At 42.9% G+C, this 27263-nt stretch overlaps 1 protein-coding gene across 1 annotated transcript; it reads left to right on the top strand.

The window, feature by feature from the left end:
• Window positions 1–279: 279 nt before the first annotated feature.
• On the top strand, window positions 280–24878 carry myt1b (myelin transcription factor 1b). The gene is made up of 21 exons (XM_061074937.1): window positions 280–334; window positions 2090–2120; window positions 3239–3301; window positions 4391–4827; window positions 5797–6990; window positions 8743–8877; window positions 9806–9896; window positions 10139–10255; window positions 13776–13990; window positions 14533–14720; window positions 17262–17519; window positions 18135–18289; window positions 19639–19701; window positions 20085–20153; window positions 20666–20728; window positions 21047–21127; window positions 21762–21983; window positions 23026–23117; window positions 23204–23307; window positions 24468–24611; window positions 24735–24878. The coding sequence occupies exons 1-21, from the start codon at window positions 280–282 to the stop codon at window positions 24876–24878; spliced, it is 3921 nt and encodes a 1306-aa protein (XP_060930920.1).
• Window positions 24879–27263: the final 2385 nt, after the last annotated feature.

The raw sequence follows: 27263 nt of genomic DNA, 5'->3' as shown, positions 1-27263 counted from the left end.
CATGCAGCTTTTATTTCTGTATTATTTATTGTGATGAAGTGAGCAGGGCAGGAAGCAACGGGTGAGGAGGAGTGAGGGGTGAAGAATTAAAGATATGATTGTGTCTTTGTGTCAGTGTTGCCTTTTTTTGTATTAAAAAAGGACGATTAATATGAGGGAATATAGTGACAGCTCTGATGGTTTCTTTTCTCTCTTCTCTCCTCCACACTGCTCTCTTCACTCTCTTCACTCTCTCCTCCTCTTGTGCTCCCTCTTTTTTCTCTCTTCTCTCCATCTCAGATGAGTATCGAGGGTGATGACAAGCGGACTCGCACTCGGTCCAAGGGAATCAGAGGTGAGTGTTTGTCAGTTCTCTCCATCACTTCAGGCTCAGTCATTTTAAGGTTCCTACTTGTAGCTGTTCACAGGGGGAACATCCAGCCTATCACAGAGCTGACATAACAACAACCATAGGAAACCCACACATGCACAGGTGGAACATGCAGGGTCAAACCCAGAACATTCTTACTTTGAGCCAATGGGGCTAACCACTACACGCCCCACTCCATGGTTCAGATTCAGGCCTTTAGCTAAAAACCTGGAGATGGAGATAGTTGAAACTTTCTACGATTTTCATCCTGAAAACTGTTTCATCAATTTTCATCAGACTTGCGCTACATCTGCACCTCATACTGAAGAAAAATGTCCAAGACAACTTTATAGATCCATATCAATACCTCTCTCTCAATTCAAACCAACTTTATTTACACCTAAAATCATGCAATATGAACCAACAAGATATTTTTACCACCAAATGTACAGATTTTGCAATGAATAATATATAATAATGATAATATTATTAATTGTTTTTCTGTTTTTGAAAATCTTCATTATTTGGTTATTATAGATATATGCCTCACGCATTTATGCAGTGTATATATGGGCCTACTGTACCTATTGATTTATGGGTATTTCTTTTTGTGTTTTTATGTGTTCAGGTTTGTGTGCGTGTGTATTTGATGTTTAGAAGCAAGACAGCAGAGCTACAGTTCACAGGGCGTTCAGAAAGACATCCAGTCATTCCAACTGCATGATGAAAGACTGAGAAACTGAGATTCTGCACCCACACAAACAGTGTGTGTGTGTGTGTGTGTGTGTGTGTGTGTGTGTGTGTGTGTGTGTGTGTGTGTGTGTGTGTGTGTGTGTGTGTGTGTGTGTGTGTGTGTGTGTGTGTGTGTGTGTGTGTGTGTGTGTGTGTGTGTGTGTGTGTGTGTGTGTGTGTGTGTTTGTGTGTGTGGTGTGTTTGTAATCTCTGTATACTTTGTGTATCTTGATACTCAGGGTCCTTTTGACGTGTGATTAATGCATGAGATATCGGAGCCCAAACTGAATTCTCCAGGATCGTATTGTTTTCTCGTTTGCTCCAAATGAAAATAGGATATTTCTCCAAACTCATTCTATTGCTCAACTCTCAATCGATGCCTACAGTCAGCCCAGAGAGGAGTGTGTGTGTGTGTGTGCGCGGCTGTATTGTTTGTGAGCATGGCTTGATTTATGTTTTGAAGGCAATTACAGTAAGTTGTTCCTGAAAGAAGTGCTGTTTTCTACTGATGAAGGCAGTTTTCCTTTTAATTTCATTTTCCCAATTATGATAACTAAAGTGCAACAATTAATCATGTTTTATTGCTGGAGTCTGCATATAATTGTCACTTTTTCTGAACAGCACTATGCAATTTGGCTGATTTAGGTTTTCTGTTCTGCGTGCATGTTTTTGTGTGTGTTTGTGTGCTATTCAAACAGTGTGTTTGCGCAGGCCAGCTCTTATACTGTTTGTTTTGTGCTTGCCTTTGTGTACAGGCGTTTGAATGTGTGTATGTTTGCATTTAGATATGTGTGTGTTTGTATGTGAGCTCAGGAGTGTGTAGGGTATTTTTTCTTCCTCCTGATCATGCAGTCAGGAAGCCTCATGGGATTTGTATGCATTTGTGATTTATTGATCTGAGTTTCTTTTAGCAGCGCAGTTTTCTTAGCAGTCGCTCACCTTTGTTCTCCCCCCCCGTGTCTTTCTTCTCCTCCCCCCTCTCTCTCTCTCTCTCCCCACTTCTCTCAGTTCCTATTGAGCTCGTTGGACAAGAGCTGAGGTAAGGAAACACCTTCATCTTTGTGCAAACCCCTTTCATAAACGTCCTTTATGTGCACCACAGAGTCCCCCCGGCACTTGTAGACTCACTATCACTACTTCTTTAGATATGCTGTATATTTTTATTTTTTATTTATCATCATCAGCACTTCTCAGCTCGTGGTCATTGCTTCCAACAGGCTGGTATTGATTTCTCACAGCCCTTCGCTATTTCCTGCTATGAGCACATACAGCAGACGCAATCAAAAGGGTGTATGATCTTTTTGCAATCCGATCGAAGAATACAGCACGAGGAGAGAAGATGGTGAAGGGCGATTATTTAGTTCCTCTTCTCCCTCCACCTGATCCTCTCTCTTTCCCAGCCAGGCGGTGGCTGTCAGGGCCTCGCCGGTCATGAACCCCATTGTCCTCTCTCTTCTGCCTCCTTCTAAATTATTTTTTTTCATCCTCTCTCATTTTGACACACTTCACCTTTAAGCATTGATCTGTGCTTAGCACTCCGGAAAAAAAGCCCTTTCAGTTTCTGGATAAAGAAAAAAAGCAGTAGGGAGGCCAGAGAGCATCTCATTTAAAATGCAAATGCTGCATTTTTTAATAAGCGAAATTAATAATTAGGATAATTGGAGTAATAAAGGGCAATTGCTGGGGGAAGTTAATGAGAATTGAAATGAGCCGTCCTGAGGGGTCATAGCAACCTGAATCAGAGGGGAGACAGAGAGAGAGAGAGAAAAGAGAGGGAGAGAGACCTGATGATGATGACTGGTGAGGAGAGCAAAGAAGGGGAAATTACAGCAGGTCTCGGCTGATCCTTATCCCTCATAGTAACAGGATATAGGCCAGGGTTGATGAACGACACACAATATTATGTTCTCTCCGGCTTGATGCCACCTGCATTCATGCGTTATGTGTGTCTGCTGGAAGGATGGGGGGGATACATATCTCTTTGCATGTGCATTTGTGTGACAAGTGTGCCCAGCTTGCATGTCTTTGCTCTGCTTTGCTTTGTTGTTTATCTTATTTTTTACGACTTTTATTGCCTGTGGTTATCACTGCTTCTGCATAGGAACTAAAATGCACCATGTCTTAAACATATCTCTAACCTCCATCCATCTCATCCAGCTGCCCCACCCTTGGATGCAATGGCTCTGGCCATATCAGTGGGAGATACTCACGACACAGAAGGTAGGGCAGATTGAAAACCCACCCTCTGTCTGTCCTTCTTCTCTGTCTCTCTGTCCTCCTCGTCCTCTCTGCCCAATCTGCTTCGTGGAAGATTTCACATTTCACTTCGGTTCTTTAAAACAATTGTTGGATATTTTGGGAAACATGTTTAATTGCTGAGAGTTAGAATTCAAGTTCAACACTGCTTTGATGTCTGAAGCTACAACAAGCAGCTAGTTAGAATGGCAATAAGGCCATTGTTCACGTTTTGTACCTGAAATCAATTCATTACAAATAAAGAGAAGAAAGAAAAAGGAAAAGATTGAAAAAGATTAGAAGGATGCCTAAAAGACAAACATAACTTAATTTAAATCAGATCAAAAAGAAAAATTATAATCAGATTTGTAAGAATTACATGCCACTTAATGTCAGATGACATAAAATTCACACAGCCTCTAAATCTGAACCTATATAAGAATACAGTTTTTGGTGCACAGAAGTGAAATGTGAATTCTCCAAGTTATTAATTCCAGCCTCATTCTGCCTCCTCCATTCCTCGTCTGTGTCACTTGCCCTCAGAGACGCTTCGGGACTCGGGGCGGCTCACTGACTTGTGACTCCTCCTTATTGAGGGGCAGATATTAGCTATCTGTTTACATGTGTTTTCGGTCAGGAGGCAATTTCAGATGCACTTTGTTTATAGATCGTCCCTCAATCTCCCTCGGCATCTCCCAGGTGAGAGTAAGAGGGAGTTTATTGGATTTCACCCTCCACTGCCTTGCCCGCCCGCCTCTCCATACAAGTTGTTCATTAAACGTTCCAGTCAATTGGCTGAGATTGGTTGTGATGTCTGGGTGAACAGCATGGCGCCCCCCTTAGGCCACAAGTGTCAACTCAAAGTCTCTGCTCAAAGAACCGCTCCCTCCTTCTTCATGTCGGAACACACTCACACACCCTCCATCATGCTGCATGAACTCACTCATGGACATGATGAGGTGCATGAGTTTAGACGTGTTAGTGTATGTGTGTGGTTTTATTGTGATCACAGCCCTGATTCTGTTCTTTCTGTTCTTTTTTACCTCTTTCCATCCCTTCATTTTCCTCCATCAGTATTCTGGGTTGCCCCATAGCCAGAAAACGCCGCCTGGAGGAAGCAGAGGCAGAGCAGGAGCTAGAGCAGGAAACAGAGCGGCCTGCTTCCAAGAGGAAGTCCCAGCCCCTGAAGCTGACCCTGGATGAGGGCTTCAGTGCGGAAAGTGACGCCAGCAGCGAGGCCGAGGGTGAGAGAGAAAAGGATGGCGAGAAAACAGCAGAGACCAAGGAGGAGGACCAGCAGGAGGAGGATGAGCAGGAGGACAGGGAGGCAGCTGTAGAGGAGATAGAGGCAATGACGGAAGACCTCTCCCAGGACGGACAGACAAATGGACAGGAGGTGGAGATGCAGAGTTTAAAGGATGAGGAGGACGGGAAGAGGAAAGAGGAAGACACATATCACAAAGAGGAAGACACATATCACAAAGAGGAGAACTCAAGCGCAGCTGATGAAGGTAGATTTTTCTCCCTGTGACATCAATCTTTCCTCTATGTGAGGAAAAGTCTGCTACAACTACACCTAACAATACTCTTATATTTACATCCTTTTCCAATGAAGCCAGTTAGTGCTGAAACAAATGGTCAATTATCAATTAATCATTTCAATTTATATATTTACAGTCACTGGTTCCCACTTCTCACATGTAGACATTTGGTGTTTACCTCTGTTAAATAAATATCTTTGGGTTTTGGTTTTCACAAAAGACAAGATATTTAAAGAGGTCCCCTCTAGGAAGTCATGGAGTAATGATAATTATCTGACTAAATAGGGGAATCTCCGTCCGTCCGTCTGTTTGTCAATATTCACCTGACAACCACTTCAATCTTGGCGGGTGTGTTGCTGAGGAAGTACAGTTTTTTTTGATGAGCAGTTGTCAAGAAAATATACACCCTCCATTGATTTTGCACGGTTTAAACTGTCAACTGCACATAGCCTTATGTTTCCCAGCTTTATTGGCACTGCACTAACATAACAAAACTCCCCTAAAGAAATTGCAACAAAACACGGGATGATTCTCTCCGTCAACCTTACCTAATTCTTTTTGCACTTGAAATGTTCTTGTTGAATTGAGCACTGCTTGATTGACTTTAGCCAGGGCGAGAAAGTCCCACAACCCACACTCCATTTAGTGTGCATTAACATAACATATCAAGGATTTGCAAAATGTGAGTTTGAAAAACACCCACAAGTTACAACTGATTCTCTGAGTAGATCAGAAATATATTGCAGGAGGTGAGTTGCCATTCCTCTCAATGAGCTTCATTCTGCATCTCAAAGCTGTGTTGCACCTAAAGACACTGTCACAGCAGCAGTTTTTATTTAATTGTGACTTTATAGGGAAGCCAGTGATAATAAAGATATTGCTGACAACATCTTCAGTTCACTGCATGACTCACTGACCTCTTCCTCTTTGTTTCCACAGAGGAAGAGTGTGTGATCATCGAGCACGAGCTCAGCTCAGCGCCACCTGCACCCCAGGAGTGTCAGGTACCTTCTCAGAGCGCCAAAGAGGGGGACAACTCTCTCCTCCACGTTGGCGGAGTTTCCGACAACAATGCTCCAACTGTGGCCATTCAGCAGGCTGTTGCTATGGAGATGGAGCAGGATGTCACTGTGGCAGCCAAGTGGGGTGAAGAAGTAAAGGACATGCAGGAGGAGGGCACGAATAAGGGGGAAGAGGAAGAGGAAGAGGAGGAGGCGGCACATGGAGTTCAAGTGTTGGAAGAGTCATCTGTTCTGCAGAAGGAGGCGGCTGAAGTGAAGGGAACGGAGTTGAAGGAGGAGGTGGAGGATGAGCTAGAAGAGTGCGAAGACAGGAGCAACCACGTGAGCCAGGAAAACCACAAATATCAGACTGCGGATGTACCCCACGAACAGATAAATGATGAAGATGAGGAGGATGAGGAGGAAGAGGAGGAAGAGGTGGCAGTGCCAGCACAGCAGAGGCAGGACACTTCAGCTCATCCAGAGGAGGATGAGGAGGGAGATGAAGAGGACCACAGGGACCATGTTCTGCCCATTTCTGATGTGCAAACTGCCATCCGCACCATCACCAGCACCGCAGCAGCTCAGGGAACACACATCCAGACTGAAGACCACAGGGCCGGGCCACTGGAGGACTACAGCTCACACAGGACAAGTCCACTTGATAACTGTGACTCTCATAGACCTAGCCCTCTTCACAACTATAAGGACAGCCCTCCTTTAAGCTACAGCTCCCACAGGGCCAGTCCACTGGAAGACTACTTTCCAATCCCAAGAGTTGAGAACTATAAAATCCACAAAGCCTCGTCTTCAGCCTCTCCCGACGTTATTGAGGTGGGATCAGATAAGTCGGAGGAGAAAGACTACGATGACATGGACGGGGATGACGAACGTGATGACGAAGACAGCATGTCACAGCGCTCCACGGTGACAGACGAGTCTGAGATGTTTGACATGACCCGAGGAAACCTGGGCTTGCTGGAGCAAGCCATTGCACTGAAGGCAGAGCAGGTAAAACCAGCTGGGCCCAGAGAGCTGCTCCGTGCCCCAGATATACACCACCAGAGATACTTCACCATGGATGACAGGCCCAAGCACCTGGACGTCATCCGCAAGAGCTACTTCAGCAAAGGTAGGACGAGTAAACCAAGAGAGGAGGGCAGAGCTAACACATGCACGAGACATGACGTAGATAGTACGTCTGCTTTATTTTTTAAAAACCACAGTGGCATCACATGGTCCGTGCTTTTTCACCGCATCACAAAGTACTGTGTGAGTTGTAGAAGAATCAAAATAAGACAACACAACAGCAACAAAGTAAAGGAATTTACTGATGGGACTGGTTTTGTCGAGGTACACTATAGGTTCATTTGTTAAATTGCTGATTTGTTGATTTGTAACATTTTTCATACGGAGTGTTCACTGCCATAGTGAAAAAAAAGTTAATTTTTGCAACATAAAGATGGAAGCAGTGACTCCTTATTTTTTTCTAAGAAATCTGTCCAAAATGATAAGGTTTGGAAAATGTCAATTAGTAATCACAATCAATAATCAGCAGGTGTTAACATGCAGAACCACCTGTGCCGTTCTTAAATGTGGTCACATGTGCAGTGGGGGTGAAGAACGTGTTGCTTTAAACCAGCACAAGGTGGCATGTGCTGAACTTAATGTTGAAGGTAGAGTGTACAAATAAACACAGAGCAGTGTGTCGAATAAACAGCGATGAGTCACCGAGCCCCGTTTAGATCCTCCCTTCTCGATTGTGTGGGTATGAAGTGGTTCCAGCTGAATAGACTTCCATGAAGAGCGGAGAGGAAGTGCTTGAGTAGAGATTGAGGAGGGACAGCAGCGAGAGAGGGAAGAGGACGACATGACAGCGAGAAAACAAGAGGGAGGGAAGGGAGAAAAGGGAAGAGCGCAGGTTGTTCCACAGTCGGAAGTGGAGTGTTTGTTTACATGCTGCATGTGTTCGGGCCTTGTGTTTCACACTTGGCACTCTGCCCACTTGTCATGCTCCTCACAGTATAGCAGTAGTGTGATTACATGCCTGGTAGTGTTGCCCTCTCCTTGGCCTCAGCTCCCTCCTGTGGTGACGTTCCTGTTCTGCTCAGCACTAATTAGGAAATGCATGTCTCGTTAACATTCAATTTGAAGGCCAATAGAGCATCACACCATCCTCTTGCTCCTTTTCCCTCTCTCCGCTGCCACTGATACCGGCTGGCCTACCTCCAGCAATAGCAGTAGGGAGGACTAGGTACCTTTTAATTAGGTGTAAATTATAGCCGTGTCATTTCCTCCTGATTTGTTATTTGTTGTTTTGTTCGAAATCTGAAGCTGATCCTTAAAAATACCTGGCTCGCGTAGCAACAGGGTGGAAATGGTAAAACAAATAGTTTGATTTTCCTTTAACTTGAAAAAGGCTGCAATATGTCCCAGATTTGGGGGTGAAGCATATACAGAAACACACACATCACGTTTAGACCAATGCACAAAACACCTTTTGCATTTACAGAGATATATAAGACATGAGGAGCAGATACAGATGGTGTTGCCTTTGTACAGTTGTCTGAAATATGTCTCGATTTCATGCTCAGCCAAGCAGAATGTTTGATGCCATTAACCATTTGCTTTTGTCCTCCTTATCCACTGCTCATTCCACTCTCCTCTTATCTCTGCTTCTTTTTCTCTGTCCCTCTTATCACTCTCTTTTCCCTCTTGTTTCCTCTCCTCTCCTCTCCTCTCCTCTCCTCTCCTCTCCTCTCCTCTCCTCTCCTCTCCTCTCCTCTCCTCTCCTCTCCTCTCCTCTCCTCTCCTCTCCTCTCCTCTCCTCTCCTCTCCTCTCCTCTGGCTTTCTGCTTCGATTCTCTCATCCTCCTTCCTCCAGAGAGCAGTAGGCCAGAGAAGAGGGAGATCAAGTGTCCCACTCCGGGGTGTGATGGGACGGGTCATGTGACCGGCCTTTACCCCCACCACCGCAGCCTGTCAGGCTGTCCGCACAAGGACAGGATCCCCCCGGAGAGTGAGTCCTTTTCAGCTCCTTAGAAGATGAAAATAAGCACAGAGAGAGGGAAAATGACAACAAAGGGCAGTCTGACATTGATGGAAACCCACTGCTTACCTCTCCTCACTGTAGCGCTAGACACATAAGTACTTTAATGCCAGTTTACTTGTGATTTCATGAGGTTTTGAGGAGCTGGTGTTCTGATCCAGGCTTACTGAACCAAGGTCGCCTTGTCCTCAGTTACTCAGAACACGTTTGTGCTTGCAGGCCACGAGCAGTTGCTGCTACAGTAAAAATCTCATGATAAGGCTATTTGACCTATTCTGCCGAGAGAGGATACACTCAAACATGTAAAAGTTAACAGCTCATACACATCGACCTACTAAGAAATTACACAGTTGTTGGATTTGGTTGACTGATTTGTTTCACTAAGAATAAGCAGAGAGGAATCTGCAGTGGTACTACAATATTACCCGGCCCTATATCTCCATATGATTGTGAAAATGCTGTCTACATACATATCAGAGGTCATCCATCTGTAACCATGACTACAGTTCCAAATCAAATGCAGTCCTGTTCTCTGCTACTTTCTCATTAGATTCACCTAATAGGTCTGCTGGTATTTAGGGTATATACAAAAGCAATTAGAGAATAATTATTGTATTTTTAGGGGCAGGAAATAATTTGTATTAATATTTTTATTTAATTTAAAATAAAAGAAGAACTTGTAAGAAACAAAAAAGCTTCTGCCATACTCAGTTGTCTCAACATCCTCCCCCAATTAGCGATGGACTTACAACTAAGAATTTACTAACGGTGATTAACCCAGTTGACACTACAAGATTTGACACATTTGTGTGGAGGAAATTGTGTAGTTTTGGTGTAAAGTCAAACATTGTGAATTTTCTCTCATCGTGTTGTTTTGTGTACTTTGTCTTCTTCTCAGTTCTGGCGATGCATGAAAATGTGCTGAAGTGTCCAACTCCTGGTTGCACCGGTCAGGGCCATGTTAACAGCAACCGTAACACACACCGCAGGTATTCACACGTCACACTAAGGTGTAGATCTGCATTTGTGTTTGACTCTGTATTCCTGCAAATGTGAGCGTTGTGCGCAGGATGTGTATTCCCCCTTTGTGTATTTGCACGCTCATACGATACACACACGTATGCAGGGCAGCGGATGTGTCAGTAGACATCATTGTGATGCAGAATTGCGTAGTCAGCAACATGCTCCCCTTTTAATATTCATCTTTATTTATCCTCCTCCTTCCCTCCAGTCTTTCCGGATGCCCCATCGCTGCTGCAGAGAAGCTGTCAAAGAGTCACGATAAGCTGCCTCTCTCTCAGCCAGGCAGCGAGCACCTGAAAGGAAGTCCCAATGACAGAGTGTTAAGGTGGGTGATCAGAGAAGGATCCAAATATGACTTCAGCACTTGACAAGCATCAAGTCCAGAGGTTATCTTATGGGTCAAAAATGTAGTTGCATTATGTTAAAATAAATGAACGGCTTTTACTTTATATATATATATATACATATTTAAAGTGTCCTTTACCTCAAATAGACAACCATTTATCCATCCATCCATCCATTATCTATATGCCTTATCCTTTGATGGTCATGGGAGGAGCTGGTGGCACTCTCCGCTGACATGGTGCAAGAGGCGGGGTACAACCTGGACAGGGCACCAGCATATCGAAGGGTTGACATACAGAGACAAACAACAATTCCCTCTCACATTCACACATTCTTCAATTTAGAGTCTCCGATTAACCTAAACCCAAATCTGCATGTGTTTGGAATGTGGAAGGAAGCCAGAGAAAAGCCGCACAGACATGAGGAGAACATATAAACAGCACAAAGTAAGGCCGAGAGCCTTGTAGCTGTGAGGCAACAGTGCACAGCTTCACCCGAATAGACTACCCTTATATGCTAATTAGCTATTAGTAAACACCATATAGGGTTTTTCCTCCATTAGCTGCAGTGTCAGTTGCTGGAACACTTTGCTGGAGTGGAAACTGTTTCTGTGTCAGCAAACAACCAACACGATCAGTTTTAGTGCTGCATTAACTGATATGAGGGAGCTGGGGATAGTGAATAAATAAATCATTAAATGTTTTCCAAAACCAACAAAGAAAAATAATTATATTGGATATAAAGGACATGTAAGAAGCTTTTTGAACCAACTGATTTGTCGGAGTTTTATAAGTAAAAATACATTACCGTTTACACTGCATTTATATTATCTAACCACTAATATGAATAATGGACAAATTTATGCTTTTGACTCGTATACGCCTTTAGTTACGGGGATCCACAGCTCCAATATTAAATGACTGGGACTAAAAGGAACAGGTGAACCTTTCACCTACATAAAAGCTGTCCCTTCCATCCGAGCCCCACGCAGCTGAGTCCTCTTCAAGGACGGCCACTTTACTACAGATGGAAACCACAGAGACAATCCTAACCGTGGTTACTGTGCACCTCATGACCAGGTGGTGCTGGCCCGTGAATGGCTTCAATATAACGAGACTGGCTTGAAGCATCCAGTCTGGCGGTCTAATCATTACTGTCACCTCAAACACTGAGATCTCTTTATCTCCATTCATCTCCCCAACAGGCCAGGCACCGTGATCACAGCCAAAAGAATGATAATTAACACAAACCAGACGCTGGTATTATGCTAAGTCGGCACTCTTCGTCATTGGTATTTTAATTAGTAATGCAGCCGATAAGCTAATTATGCAAGTTATAGGGGCATTGCGGGGATAGGAAAAATAATTGCTTTCCTTGAGGAAAACCTCATCAATGGTCAGACAAAGCATTGAGGATTAAAACATAATAAGGCTTGTTTTGTTTTTTCCTCCTCACATTGTTATTAATATGAACTTGGTTGTCTGTCATGTATGGGACTGAGGAATTCCGCTCTCAATCCATGTTCTAATGGAATTCATGTTGAATTAATAAAAATCCCCCTGTAATCAGTGGTGGAAAGTTTTGTCCGTTCCTTTAAAAGCCCCTCCTTCAGAGCGGCTCTGTTGTGAGCATGTATCATTGGTGCTGCAGCGTGTGGAGGCCCCCCCCACAGCAGTGTGACTACAGGCCAGGGGCCTCATTTATAAAAGAGTGCGTAGGATTCATACTAAAAGTGTACGTACGTACAAAATCCGGAAATGGCGTACGCAAAAGATAATTCCGATTTATAAAACCGTGCGCACGTACACCTGAACGCAATGTTCGCTTTAAAAATCACAGCCCACTTGGAAACGTTCGTACGTGGATCTGCCTCCAAATCCGCCCTCCACACGCCCACTTTCCACCATAAATGGTCAACGCAAAGCACGGCGTGAATATTAAATGATGCTGCTGACCAATGGGTTTCCACCGTGAGTCCTGACGGAGTCACGGCATCAAGCGATGTGAAGAGGAAGTGAAACTTTCTGACACTGACAGCGAGGTGTTTGTTAGTGAGGCGGAGGTGAAGAGCGACTTTATGGGACAGCAGCGATGTCACTAATAAAGAAAATACACTGATACTCTGCTGCTGCTGCTGTGGATAACACACTGTGTGAGATCAGAGATCGCTGAAGCCTCGCTTCCTCCTCGTTCTTTCATTCGCATGCACACATCGAGCAGATCCCTGCACCGGTGTCACGGCAGTATTTATTTATTTAAAGCATCGGACCGATTCCCTCACATCAGTGGATCCTCACCTCTTCTGGGATATTATTTGGAAAGTTTCCTCATTTCTTATAAGTAATCTCCAGTGCGCTTTGTGCTCTGTGCTCTGTGCGCTCTCTGGCACAGTCCCGTTCACTGCAGCGATCTGATGATACACGCACAGAGTTAGAAGATATTATTAAAACCTATTAATGACTCGGCTCCGTAACTCTGCCGTTAAATCGAATCTGAACCTTATTTGCTTAAAGTTGTTTTATATTTTTTTAATTAAAAGGCTCATGTTGAGCAGATACGTCGCGCGAGAAAAACTGTTGGTTTTAATGTAAATTATGAATTGGATCAATAATCTGCTGCAGTTCACCACCTCACGTCTGTGTCGCCGTTTTCCCGTCTCCCAAAAACGCTCGTACGGGAGGGTCTAAGTTTGCGTAGAAATACGCACATTTTCCCGTCAAGTTTGTTTTTATAAATCCCAACGTTGGCGTGAGAAGTGGCGTACGCACGTTTCAGGCCCGTTTTGTGCGTACGCAACGGTTATAAATGAGGCCCCTGGTCATGTAGCTTATTAATGAGCGTATGGCTGGATACCACAGACTGTGATATGGGCTTCAGTGGTACAGGATGCAGAGGGCCAAAGAGGATGGGAGTCTCTGATATTAGGGGGGGGATTGAGGTCACTCCTGTCTATAGCCCCAACACCAGCCCAGACCCCCTCTCTACCTCTTCCACCAGTCCCCTTACATTCCCTCTTTTTTCTCCACTCCTCTCTCTGCCTTCTCACCTTCTTCCCCTGCCCTTCCGTCTCTCCCTGGTCTATCAGTGGATTTACGCCAACAGGTCTGACAAAAGACCAGGCTCTCCAGGAAAACGAGAGGGCTTAGAGCTCATAAATTCCATGCTGTACAACATGCAAATGTGCCCTCTGCTGATAAGAGAGCTTTTAATCCCGCTGCACTCCTGCTAAGTACACCGTTGCCTCTATCTTTACTCTCTCTGTGTTACTCTACCTCCCTCCCTCACTCTCTTGTTCTCTTCTTCTCCTCTCTGTTTTTTGTTTCGATTGTGTGACTCTTTATTGCATCAATCCTCTTTTATTTCCCATCTCGCATCCACTATTCCAATTTATTCCTTTCTATTCCACTTTCTGCCTTAGCTTGTCTTTAATTCCCTGGCCATGATTTTTATTTTTTATTTTTTTCAACACCATGACGGTCTCTCGTTCTCTCCTTCCACAGACCCATGTGCTTTGTGAAGCAGCTGGAGGTTCCACAGTACGGCAACTACAGGCCCAACATGGCACCTGCCACGCCTCGTGCTAACCTGGCCAAGGAGCTGGAGAAGTACTCCAAGGTAACCTTCGATTATGCAAGCTTCGACGCACAAGTGTTCGGGAACCGCTTGCTGGCTCCAAAGATGCCCACCAGCGAAACCTCACCCAAAGCCTTCAAAAGTAAGAGATAGATTGACATTTTGGGAAATATTGCTCTATAATATAAGTAATAGATAGGAAAAATATAAGATCATCCTGGGTGTTATATTGGGAGATTAACATCACTCTCATGTCTGTATGCTAAATATGAAGAAACAATCAGCAGACAGTTAGCTTAGCACAAAGAGTGCAACAGTTATTGAAGGGAACAGCTAACTCTTATGTTGCTGGACTGTTTCTTGCCTGGCGCAGTAAATTTCTTTTAAACCAACCTGTTAATTGCTGAACTTTATAGGTGCTGGCATTTGAGTCATCTTCAGAGTCTGGCTGCTTTGTTTTCTTTCTTTTAATGCAAAGTTGAAATAATTCAAGAGCAGTAGGCTCGAAAAAGGTAAATTATATATAACTACTAAGTTCGTAGTAATTACTTAAACTATATTAAGTTTGTATGGTTGTGCTACCAGCAATCTATATTATTCAAGGTTATACACTTAACTTTTTTGTTTATGTATACATTATTATCCCATCCTCTGATCTAAAATGAACTTTCTGTCCCACTGTAGCTAAGCCCTCATTCCCCAAATCCTCCTCGCCCACACTCAGTCTCCACGGTTATGGAAAGAGCTCCGGCTTGGCCTACGACTACTCCCATGATGCTGAGGCCGCTCACATGGCTGCCACTGCCATCCTCAATCTGTCCACACGCTGCTGGGAGAAACCCGAGAACCTCAGTACTAAACCCCAGAACAAGGTAACCAGACTGCACTTATTCTTCTAAATGTTTACTGGTGCAGTGCCTGTTTTAAACATTTCTGTTTCATGTTTTGTCATGTTCTGTTCTCTCATCCTGTGTTAAACCTCCAGAGCTATTTCAGAATTATTCCTTGTCATTAGTTAGTCCTCCTCAAACAGTTGAATTATACTGTCACTTTTTATTGTTTGTGTATAGAGCTTTTTTATAAACATGGTGTCTATGGGCCGATTGAAGTTGAAATATTTTGCATTAATCCTACCTGGTTTATCTGGGTTAAAATCGTGAAGATTTTATAATCAATGTTTTTCATAGACAGAATTTGCTTTATTACTGTTCCTGTGTGTTGTTTATATTAGGTTTGAATGATTTACTAAAGCAGTGCTATTTTTTCAATTGACACAATCTTGTAGTTCACAGCTTCTGCTTCATATAAAGTATCGTATCAACAAAACACAGTGCTTTTACTTTGTAGACAAATTGCTAAAGAGGAAGTGATTCTATGAATGTTGCTGCATTGGCGGAGATCAGCACCTGAGACACTGGATTACACATACACGAAGTTTGAAGCCAATTAGATAAATGTTTGTTGAGATTTGCAGTCGCACATACAAACAGGCAGTGAGATGTTTGTGGAATTAGTAGGTAGATTCCCGATTGTATTTTAAGAATTGAAGACCATGAAATAAATCCATCATCACCTATCAAAAATCTCCTTGCAGACGATTTCCATCAGTTATATATGGATGATTTGTTTTTGTAAAGTGTTACCCTGTTCTACTCTCCATAGCTCTCAGAGGAAGAGATTATTAGCTGATTGTAGTGCAGATTGAAACATTGCAGGCCACAGCTGGTGAGATGAGAGGGGAGAGCTCTCCTCTCCTCTCCTCTTCTTTTTCTCCCTCCCCATCAGCTCTGCATGAATATATCATCAGGAGGCATTGGCTTACAGCAACAGGATGGTGTTGAGATGCAGTTGCATCACCTCTCCCGTTCTCTTTCATCCTTTCATCCTTTCATCCCTCCATCCCACACACTTTTCATGTTGTTATTGAATTTGGCTGGCTGCCAGTTCCCTGGATTACTTCTCCACCAGGTAGCCTTTTTTCATTATCTGCCGGACAGATCTCTCACTCTCCTTCTCCACCCCACCACTCTTTTTTCATTTTCTGTTCACATCTCTTTATACTTTCTTTTATCTTCTTGTCCTTCTCCCTATGCAAGTATCACTGCTTCCCTCTGCCTCCCTGTCTATACCCCTCTATCACTCTATCATTCACTCCCTCTCTCCCCTCTCTGTGCACAGGAGGTGTAATTGGAGCACCACTTTCCCCCATATTGTGATTTTTAAAAGCCTTTTTGCCTCACAGAGGAGAGAAAGTGACTGCTTCATCCTTTTTCGATTTCCTGACATGGTTTTAGGAAGATAAAAAGTGAAGATTAATGTCGCTGGCAGCACAGCAGAGTAAGGTGTTATTCAGTGAGGCACTGATCCAAGAGCAGGCCTTAGCAGCACAGTGTTACAACATAGAGTAACCGGCAACTGATCTGGAATCAGAATCGGAGCCAGTTTAAATCCAATATTGAAACATTGGAACACTGAGCTCATCAACCAGGGACTTTTCTGGGAAGTGTTCCCATGTTCTCTCCTCCTCCTTCTAACCCTTTGATTTTTCTGGCCCTTGACCAGCCTGTACGAGCGCCATTTTAGATGAATACTGAAAACATGGCTCATCATCCCCCCTCTGTGTGTGTTGATCTGCCAGCACTATGATAGACCATGGAGAGATGAACCATGGTGTTGGTGCTGTTGGCAAAGTTTTACTGAAGTACATTAGCTATCATTAATGACATGGTTAAGCAGCGAAGGTGGTGCTGCACTCGAACGTGTTGCACTGAAACTGGTGCATGACTGTGCCAGTGAATGTTTGGATACAAGCTTGGGGGCAGTTTTACAAGCAGGTGAATGTGGGTGGGTGGAAACAGAAAGAAATCAATCATTTCATCATGTGAACGTTTAGTTTTATCTGTATCTAAATCCATGCCTGAGTGCACCTGTGGGTTAGGTTACATTATGATTCCGAAAAATAAAAAATGTCGGTATGCTACTGCATGTGTAGCCCAACAACATGATTTGCTGGATAGGATGATTTGATTAATTAATAATTAAGTAATGATATACAGGGTATACGAGGCTCCTTCTCAAACACACTGAAGTCCACCAGAGGAAAGTGAGTTACTATTTTGTGTATGAATATCACCTTAGTCATTAAGCTCCTGTTAGTAACAACAAGGGTAAAATGGAGGTTTCAGTGGGTTGAGACTTGTGAGGTGCTGTTATTTAAAACAAAAAATACAAAAAAAAATAAGAAAGCTACACATCCTACCCACCTAGTCAGCTAAATGGGTAGGTTGGCTCCTGTGACTAGCCCGCATTAGGTTCATTTAGAAGAACTAACCATTTTGGTCCAAGACGAGTAATTGTAAGGAAAACTAATTATGACGCACCCAAGTTAATAATATCCTTTGTTGTCTCTCCAGGAATTGGACATTGCGGTGGATGAGAATGGCACCCTGGATCTGAGTATGAAGAAGCCTTGTAAACGAGAGGGCAGTCTGTCCGCCACTAGTCCCGGGGTTCGCTCTCCTGACCCTTCTTCCTCCTCCTCTTCTTCCCTGCATCACGGTGGAAGTAGCGGGATGACATCACCGAACCTGCACGGCCACAAGCAGGAGGAGTGGGAGGGACCTCTGGATTACACCAAGCCCAACCGCCAAAGGGAGGACGAAGGGGACGAGGTCAGTACAATTATACTCAGCAGAAGTACAAGCTCCAAATGTAGTGTTTCCTCTCATAGACACAGAGGAAGTATTGCAATATAAATAACAACAGACAAAATTGCCCCAAAGCTTTTTGAATACAAAACTCCTAATTGTTTACATCAAGGCACGCACACACACACACACACACACACACACACACACACTCTGGAGTAAGGCACGCGTTTGATACCCGTGCCTTACTTCCTGTCCCCCTTTCCTCTTTCTATTACTCAGTTATTTCAGTGAAATGTGAGTTACTGTGCAGTGAAAACATTGCACTGTGTAACAGAGGTGGTGTGTCAGGTGCATTGCACCATCCTAGCTTTGGCATATGCTAATTCTTACTCCTTTGAACTTTTTCAAAAGAAATATAAAGGGCCTTGAATTTAAATTTTTTATGAGCCATTCTGCATTTGGAAACATCACTTGTCTACAAAATAATAAAAGGGGATCAGATCAGAGACTTGTGTGCACATAGCAGTTTGCAAAGTTTCTTCTTCTTGTAAACAAATGTGCAAACTGTTGTGAGAAAGCCCAACACAACCCACACGACAGCACACTGAAGGTGAAGGTTTGGTCTACATTTTTCAGATGGAGCACACTGGCCACTCATACGTCTCTTCTGACCAAGAGGACTGCGACATGATGCAGGACGGTCTGGAGGAGAGGAAGTACCCGGGAGAGGTCACAACCCCGAGCTTCAAGGTCAAGTTCCAGCCCAAGGATAGCAAGAAGGAGCTGCTCGCGTAAGTAGCAAGACCCAACAAAGCAAAACAAGTCTACTGCCACACTCACAGCTCTGCGCTTTGGGCAAACACCCTCACAATGACAATTCTAACATGTTGATCATGTGTAATGTCTACCAAGTTCACCAGATAGGCTGCATATAGAGACGGAGGACATGACAGCTCCTTAAAAGTGAAATCAGATCCTTTCGATTGACCCCTTGTGGTTGACTCTAGTATGAGTCATAAAATTTGCATTCTCCATACTTTGGGACAGTTAAATATGTTTTTTCTTAAAGATGCTTTCTGCCATTTTAAGTAGTTCTTATCAAACTGATGTATGTCCAAGTGCTCATTTCCCCAGTGAGTTTGGTTTTAACTAGTTTTTTGATGCTATAAAAAAACATAATGATTGACAGCTGAGTCTAACTCCTTATTGGTCGATGTATCGGTTGAACATTAATACTGTGGCTCCATCCTATGATCGCTACTGTGCAAAATCTGGTACCAAATTACTTTTGCCGCAATTGGCCCAGGATGTCGTCATATCCGGTATATTTTGGCTTCATTTCCGGACAGTGGTAGGAAGTGGAGACACGTCGTCCATATACAGTCTGTTTTCTCACGCCTAGACTACTGTAACTCCGTCCTGGCAGGTCTATCTGCTAGTGCCATCCAACCTCTACAGCTCATCCAGAATGCAGCAGCTCGACTGGTCTTTCACCTAAAGTCACTCACACTGCTCCGCTCCTCTGCTCCCTTCACTGGTTACCAGTGGCTGTCCGCATCCGTTTCATGACACTAGTACTTGCGTACCGTGCTGCTAACGGATCGGGTCTAGTCTCCATCCAGAACATGGTCAAACCTTACACCCCAGCCTGTTCACTCCATTCTGCATCTGCCAATCGGCTTGTTCCTCCCTCACTACGAGCTTAACACTCTTCAAAATCACAACTGTTTGCTCTCCTGGCTCTTAAATGGTGGAATGAGCTCCCCATTGACATCAGGACAGTAGAAGTCTACACATCTTCTACTAAAAACACACCTCTTCCGTCTATAACCTGAATACAAGTTTAACCTAACAATTTAGTAGCACTTAAATGGCACTTACTTATAGCACTTTGTAGCTTGTGGCTTTCTTGGAGAAAATTGGACTTGTTGTTCTGGGTTTGTACCCTCATGGTGGAATGCACTTAAGTGTAACTTGCTTTGGACAAAAGCGTCAGCTAAATGTAATGTAACATTTTACCATCTGTTAGCATACTAACATTAGCAGTCAGCACAAATTACAGCTTGATGTTAAGTATTTGGTCAGAAAGCAGACTACTGTAGAAACACTTCCAATCCTCTTTCTTTCTCACGCTCTCCAGGTGCCCTACACCTGGTTGTGATGGCAGTGGTCACATCACTGGAAACTATGCGTCTCATCGCAGGTATGCACCATTACAGACTTATTTTGGTGATATAGTACACTAATGCTCTATATATAAACTCTGCTCTGCTGAGACTCCTGTGCACCTGAGTCCAAAGCGGGCGCACCACGGCTAATTCAAATATTTTATTTGATCCTGACATGCCAGAGGCAATAATGTAGCGTGAGCCTGGGAAGCAAAGGCAGTCATTGACTTTGATATGCATCAGTAATTTACTTCTTGCTGTCTGTCCTCTTCTTCCTAAATGACCTTGGTATGCCTTGCATTCTTGATTTCTCTTCACTCATGTCCCCCCCCCCCTCTTCTTTCAATCCGTCCACCCTGGCTTTCCTCTTCCCCTGCCTGTTCTCCGCTCCCCTGTCCTCTTTCTCTTTCTCTCTCAGTCTGTCTGGGTGTCCTCTCGCTGATAAGAGCCTTCGGTCCCTCATGGCGGCCCACACCCCTGAACTCAAGTATGTCTGCTCTACACCTTCACTGGCTTTTCACTGCCACTGCCACTTCACTGCACTGCTACTGACACCGTCCAGTGCCACAGCGCTTTATTCTGCTGACGTTAACTTATCTTTTGTTGCTTGCTGCTGCCTCTGCTGCTGCTTCTGCTGCATCTGTCATGGTGTGGGTTTTTTTCTGCAGCTGGCTTGGCACTATGCTTGCTTTCACTTCAATCACTTCATGTACTGTAAATGCAAAATGGAAGTGTAATTCTGTTGTGTAGCTCTTTCCTAGACACTAGGATTTTCACGGCTCACTATAGACAGATACAAGACGTGTTTCAATGGTAAAGAGCCTGAAAAGATATGAATGAAAACAAACAACCATACGTGTGGATTAAAAAATCTGTAGAATTAAATAGCGGACAATATCTCTCATCTATGTAATGCCATTTTCACCATAATGAAACATTTTCTTCTAGCTTTTTCCGTTAACCTTGTATTAAATGTTAAATCACTCTTCTCTTTCCCAGATGCCCCACTCTAGGATGTGACGGCTCAGGTCACATCACAGGAAACTATTCCTCCCACAGAAGGTAACAAACAGAAAACACCCACATGCACACACAAAAACGCATACACATGGACACACATACACACAGTCAGACAGAGAGGCCAAGTGACAGTTCATGGTAGAATTAGACAGGAACCACATACTCACACATTTTCACACCATTCCATGATCCTATTTTCCGAGCATTTTAGGGGTTTTTGAGTGGATTTGGTTTGTAATTTCGATGAACAGTCTCTGTAAAATTATTCTTCCTGATAATGTTCTCTGCGTTTATCAAGCAATCACTTCACCAGACCTTTTTTCAGCCCTATGTTATCAACTCCATACTTTCTGTTTTCAGTATCTCTGGGTGCCCGCGTGCCAAGAAAAGTGGAATTAAAACTCCTACCAAGGACAACCAGGAGGACTCCGAGCTTTTAAAGTTCGTACCGCTCAGAAAGCCATAATATCTTCTTTTAGCGAGACTGACGGTAAAAGTAAAATGCAATCAAAAACAAAGAGAGACAGAGAGAGTGAGAGAGAGAGAGGAAAGTCACTGTGAATCATATGCACAGGTAGTGACCTGCCCCTGTAACTGAATCAAACATTCAGGCCCTTACTGATGGGAAAATACACTTACTTACAGCAGATACTGACTCTGAATCTAGTTCATGTTAGAGTATCATAGAGTACATCATCAATACATAAGAAATACATGGGCTTCATATTGCATTTGCACACAAACAGTAAATTCAACAGTGTGTTGATAACTGCATGTGCTAAACTTTAATAGCTCTTTCACAATATAATTAATATTATTATTAGTATTATCTATTGCCTATATAATATCCCAAAACTAGTTCTAATTTTTAACTAGATAATGAATTTGGCCCAGTAGAGAAAATATATATAAGTTAAAAGTTTATTCTAATATATTTTCATCTTTCTCTACAGTTTATATGTTTGGATTCTCTTTGTCTAACCCTTGTCCCTCTCGCTCTCTTTATTCCTTTTCCTTGCTGCAACACTCCTCTCGTCTTCTTCTCTTTCTCCATCCTTTCCTTTGCTCCCTGCAGATGCCCCGTGCCGGGTTGCGACAGCCTGGGCCACATTAGCGGGAAGTACGCCACACACCGCAGCGCCTACGGGTGTCCACTGGCAGCCCGCAGACAGAAGGAGGGTCTCTTGAACGGCACCCCCTTCAATTGGAAGGCCTTCAAGACAGAGGGTCCGACCTGTCCCACCCCAGGCTGTGATGGCTCTGGACACGCTAACGGAAGCTTCCTCACACACCGCAGGTTAGCGCCCCTCAGAACTGCCTCTTCTATACACAGATTCTGCTATTTTGCCATTCAAAAAAAAAACTTGATATGCCGCCATTGCATGTTGAAACCATAGACTGTATGGTTGAAACTGAACAAAATCAGCAAACATGTTGGCCCCCCATGTGAGATTTTGAGCATTCTGTCCTGCCATGCCGACTCTCCCATTTACACAGATGTCATTTTGGCTCAGTGAGTAGCTCAGCTTTCCGGATTAAGATGGAAAAACATTGTATCCCCCATTCTGTGTTTTTAAGTTTTACACATAAGGCAGAATAAAGCCGCAACATTTAGCTCACCCCAACCGGTCGAGGCAGATGGCCGCCCACATTGAGTCTGGTTCTAGAGGTTAATTCCTGCTAATAGGGAGATTTTTCTCTCCACAGTTGCAAAGTATTCACTCATTGTGTTGGGTTTGGGTTGTGTTTCTTTTATTTAAGAAACTTCCATGTCTGTGTTACTGTGTCACATATGTTAATTTAGAGTAATTAAATTAATTTGCTGACAGACAGATGAGAGAATTACTATCATGTCGATAATAAAGTATAGAGCCAGAACCATTAGTGTCTTACCTTGAAGAGATCAGTGTACAAACAAGTAGCTGTGATTTGTGTTACAACAGGACATTTTGATTAGTGCGATGTAGAAGCCTTGATAAGTGTATTTGTGAGTGCCGAGTCATGGTAGCCATTTCCACATTATGCTAAGCTAAGCGGTTTTCTGGCTGTAGATTCATAGTTAATGTCTGTGAAGATTGACAGTCATCCAGGTCGTGGTACCTTAAGAAGTTGTAGAAGCATACTTGTACAAGCTAACTACTTCAGCCTCTTGGATGAGAGGTGAAACGACTTCTGTTTCTTTGAGTCATCCATCTCTCATACATCTGATGGAACGCTTATTCAAATCAATCTAGGCTGTTGCTCTGCTAACATGCTGCTCATTCTGGTCCACTGCAATATATGTGTGGGTTATTTAGAATAGTACATTGACCCCCTCCCTCCATGTGTACTGTCTCCAGCCTCTCAGGATGCCCCCGAGCCTTGTTCGCCAAGAAGAAGGCCAAGTTCCCCGGAGACGAGTACCTGACCACCAAGTTCAGAGCCAGTGATGGTAGGTTGAACTTAATCAGTGTGTCCGAGATCCTTGCATGGTGTCACTAAAACATTTACTGACCAGACACATTCTACTCTATCTAGTTTTGGACAACGATGAGGACATCCAGCAACTCAACAAAGAGATTAACGACCTCAACGAATCTAACAATGAAATGGAGGCTGACATGGTCAACCTGCAGACTCAGGTGTGTGTAGTGTGTATTTAGAGTATATGTCATATGTGTGACATAAAGCACTGAATTCAGTCAATTTGTTAAATCTCATTTGTTATATTTTTCATAAAACATTTTCTGCTCTGAAATAAAATGTATTTTAAATGTATTAATTTATTCTCAGTTCAATACACTCAGGGATTTAGCCAGTACTATCTTGCTAACTATCCAATATGACCAGAAGCTAATGTTAGCAAACCTTAGGTGCTGAAAGTTCATTTTTTACAGCATTTAAAATATCCCCAAATTGCAACTTGTAGCCAACGTGGTAAACATAAATGATGTGCCTGTTTTAAAGGATAAGTTATCATAAGAAACCACTTGAAAGATGAAGAACCAGCAGCCAGGCTCTAAAGCCGGACATACACATTGCTTTGACCTGGATTTTATTGCTATTTCTTAGTTGCACGACTTTAGAGTCTTACCGATTTTCCGCCCGTTGTTTGCCATTGGGTATACAGGGGAGTGCAAGGAGCGACTGACAAGTCAGACATTTTGGTCTGTTGTCGTCAGACTTGTGCACAGTTGAAGCGTCAAGAGTCGATTCCCAAAAATCAGCACCTTCTCAGAGAACAAGAAGGAGAGAAAGGGGTTCTTAAAGTACTGTAGCTAGTGATCAAATTACAATATTGTGACCTCAAATGTAGTTTTCTTTCTTTCTGCAAAATAGCCAAACCAAAATACCCATGTCCTCCAAACCACTTGTGTCCATATGCTTACGAAGAAATTCAGACCGTTCAGTGTGTTCACATAAAGTGTAATTTAGCAACTACATTTCTAAAGTCGCATAGTGAATGGCAAGCTTTAGCCCCTGAGCCCACTGGTCATATAGTTTGATTTAGTTTTTAGTAAACATTATTGAAATAGTTGGAAACAGTTCAGATGAGGACTATTTTCAGTTGTGGATAACTATACATAAGTGCTTCAGTGATATTTCTGGCCATGGTGTACGTGGAATTGAGGAAGATGTTGCCTATGTTAGTAGCATATATTCCTCATTGGTCCTGATTTTTTAAGGGGAGTTGTTGACGAGAAATATAGAATATCACCAGACTTTTCTAGTTAAAAGGCAAGTTGCAACCTCTAGCCTAATGTGGTACCACTGGTAGTAAACCTGTGGCCCTGTGTTGCAGATCTCCTCCATGGAGAAGAACCTGAAGAGCATCGAGCACGAGAACAAGATGATTGAGGAGCAGAACGAGGCTCTCTTCATGGAGCTGTCTGGTCTCAGCCGCGCCCTGATCCGCAGCCTGGCAAACATCCGCCTGCCACACATGGTGAGTTGCTCTCCCCATTTTAACTGTTTGAATCTTTTGAGGTGATGCTCCTATTTGGAAAAGCCTGTAGGTGTGTGTATCCCTGGTATCCCCAGCTGAGATTGGTTGTCATTTGCAACACAGCAGGAGCCAATCACCGAGCAGAACTTCGACAGCTACGTGAGCACCCTGACCGACATGTACACCAACAAGGACTGCTTCCAGAGCCCCGAGAACAAGGCTCTGCTGGAGAGCATCAACAAAGCTGTGAAGGGCATCAAAGTCTGAAACTCAAGACACACACACAAACCACGGAGAAAGCGCAGACTGTCCGGAGGCGTAGGAGCGTGACGGAGGAGAAGATGGAGGGATGGCGAGATGAAGAAGAGATGTTGAAATACTCTTCAATATAATGAAATATGATTCAAAAACAAAAAGGGAATCCAGGTTATCTAAATAAACGGCAACTTAAAAAAATCTACCCAGGGAGCACTCTCATAGAAGAAAAGTGACGCGGACCAAAATCCACACCATGCTGCTGCTGGGATTAGGAGGATGGAACAGATCCTTCAGTCAGGATGGATGGAAAAGAAGAATGAAGTTACTGGAAAATGTATCTGGGGGGGTTTAATATGCTGTATGTTTACCTGTTGTCTCTTTTGTGTCCTTACCTGGTTTTTGGGAGTTTTAACTGTTGCACAGCCGATCCGTTAATCGCACTTCACATCTCCAAAAACACTGCGTCGCTCACAGGAGCTCGGTGACATGAAGAGGAGGACACACAGATGAGTTGAGCACGAGGACTCTGTTCTGTGCAGCCAGTGTGTTCTTGATCCGAGCTCTCTAGTTCATGACCACACACACACCCCAGCAATATGACGCACGCACCAAACTGACTTTGTGTTCGCGTTGTGGTGTTACCGTGGCAAAGACGTCAACAGGTCACGTCGACTCCGTTTTGCGGGAAATTCTTCAAGTAAGGTCATGAGACAGATCCAGGAACAGTGTGGGTTCTTTAATTTTCAGCTCATATCATGTTTTTTATGTAAACTGAAACGATCATAGTGATAGTGTGCGCACATTTTAAATTCAGTTAGTCATATCAATAGTATTTATCAACTTAGGAATTGCACTTCATTTCAATTAATAGTTTTGTGGTACAATAATTATTGTTATATATGAATTATTTAAACCTGTGAGCATTTAAATTGTAACTTATTGCCATTTATGTTATTGAGGTTTATTTATTTGAAGCAATCTATTTATTATTAACTTGGTTTTGTAACAGACAAAAAATTGCATCTTTACTGATTATGGTCAAAGCAATTTGCAGATGTCTTGCGTCAATATTTTAAGAATCTATATAGATAACTGACAAGGCATATATTGTTTTGAGTACTTTTTAAAAAACCTTTTTAAGTGCAGATGTTTTATAACAGACAAAATCTTTTGATAATTTTACAAAAAAGTTATTTTTTTTATTTTTGGGTTCTTTGTTTTTCTCCCGTTACCTTGTGTTTTTTCTGTTGCCACTACATTCAGAAACCCTCTGCTGAGAAAAAAGAAAAGAAATTATGTATTTATTATTTATTTAATATGAAAGAAATTGACTGATATGGCTGTATATTTATTTTGTTATTTATGTGCGTGATGTGACGGTTGAGTGTGAGTAGTCTTAAAGATCCATTGCTAATATTTAAATAAAGAAACAAAATCAATACAAATACTGTTTGATTACTTAGGCTTATACCTAGAGACATACCAGCAGCTGATTGTAAGGACGGAAAAAAATGACCCGACAAAAGCATCACTGCTCTGTTGCTATTTGGTCTTTGTGTGTTTGCTTTTGTCAGGTTATATAAAACCAAGAAAAAAACTACTACAACAACAACAAAAAATCCATAGATTTCAAAAATGTTACCTCTCTTAAGCGCTTTGTAGCAGCCGACACTGGCTCACCCAAAACCTCTGTAATGTACCATCGATGCTGAATTGATGCTTTTTGATTCTTTTTTCTTATTTATTATTTTCATCGATACAATGGTGCATATATAGAGCTCTATTCCAGCAGTGTTTTAGGCTGGATCTATGGGTCTTCAACACACACAGACACACACACACATACACACCGATGTATCCAATATACTGTAGGATGGCCTCCTTTGACAAACTTCTATCAGATAAACATACACACCCTTGTAGCCTTACTCTAGATTTTAATTTTTTGATGCACAAAGTGCCACTGAAAAAAAAAGAGAACTCACTTTCTTTCCTGATTCTTCGCATTTCTGCAATGTAACAATGTCTGGTCCCAGGAAGACCATGGCATCATGAGAGTGGTGATTGTTTCAGATGCCTTTATTTCTCTGCCAAGATGGCCATACGGACACTATATATACATTCTGTATAAATAGATTTTAAAGATGCTATATATATGAATATAAACATACATATATTTTTCCAGTGTAATTGTTGACTTGCTCTTCTTCTCTTGTATTACCTTGTCAAAAGGATCACTAGCTGTCTAGAAGAGATGTGACGCACGTTATCAAAAGGAGGCAGTTACACGTTATTTAATATCACTAAGACCTGCTCAACTGTGGCTTTAAACAAACCATTCAGACAAGCTGAAGGCAAAGTAGGTGTTGTTGATGATAGATTACAATACTTTGG

Source organism: Limanda limanda, chromosome 7, assembly GCF_963576545.1.
Source record: "Limanda limanda chromosome 7, fLimLim1.1, whole genome shotgun sequence".
In the NCBI taxonomy this organism is placed as follows: Eukaryota; Metazoa; Chordata; class Actinopteri; order Pleuronectiformes; family Pleuronectidae; genus Limanda; species Limanda limanda.
Note: the sequence above shows the minus strand (reverse complement) of the source record. Positions and strands in the feature narration are given on the sequence as shown.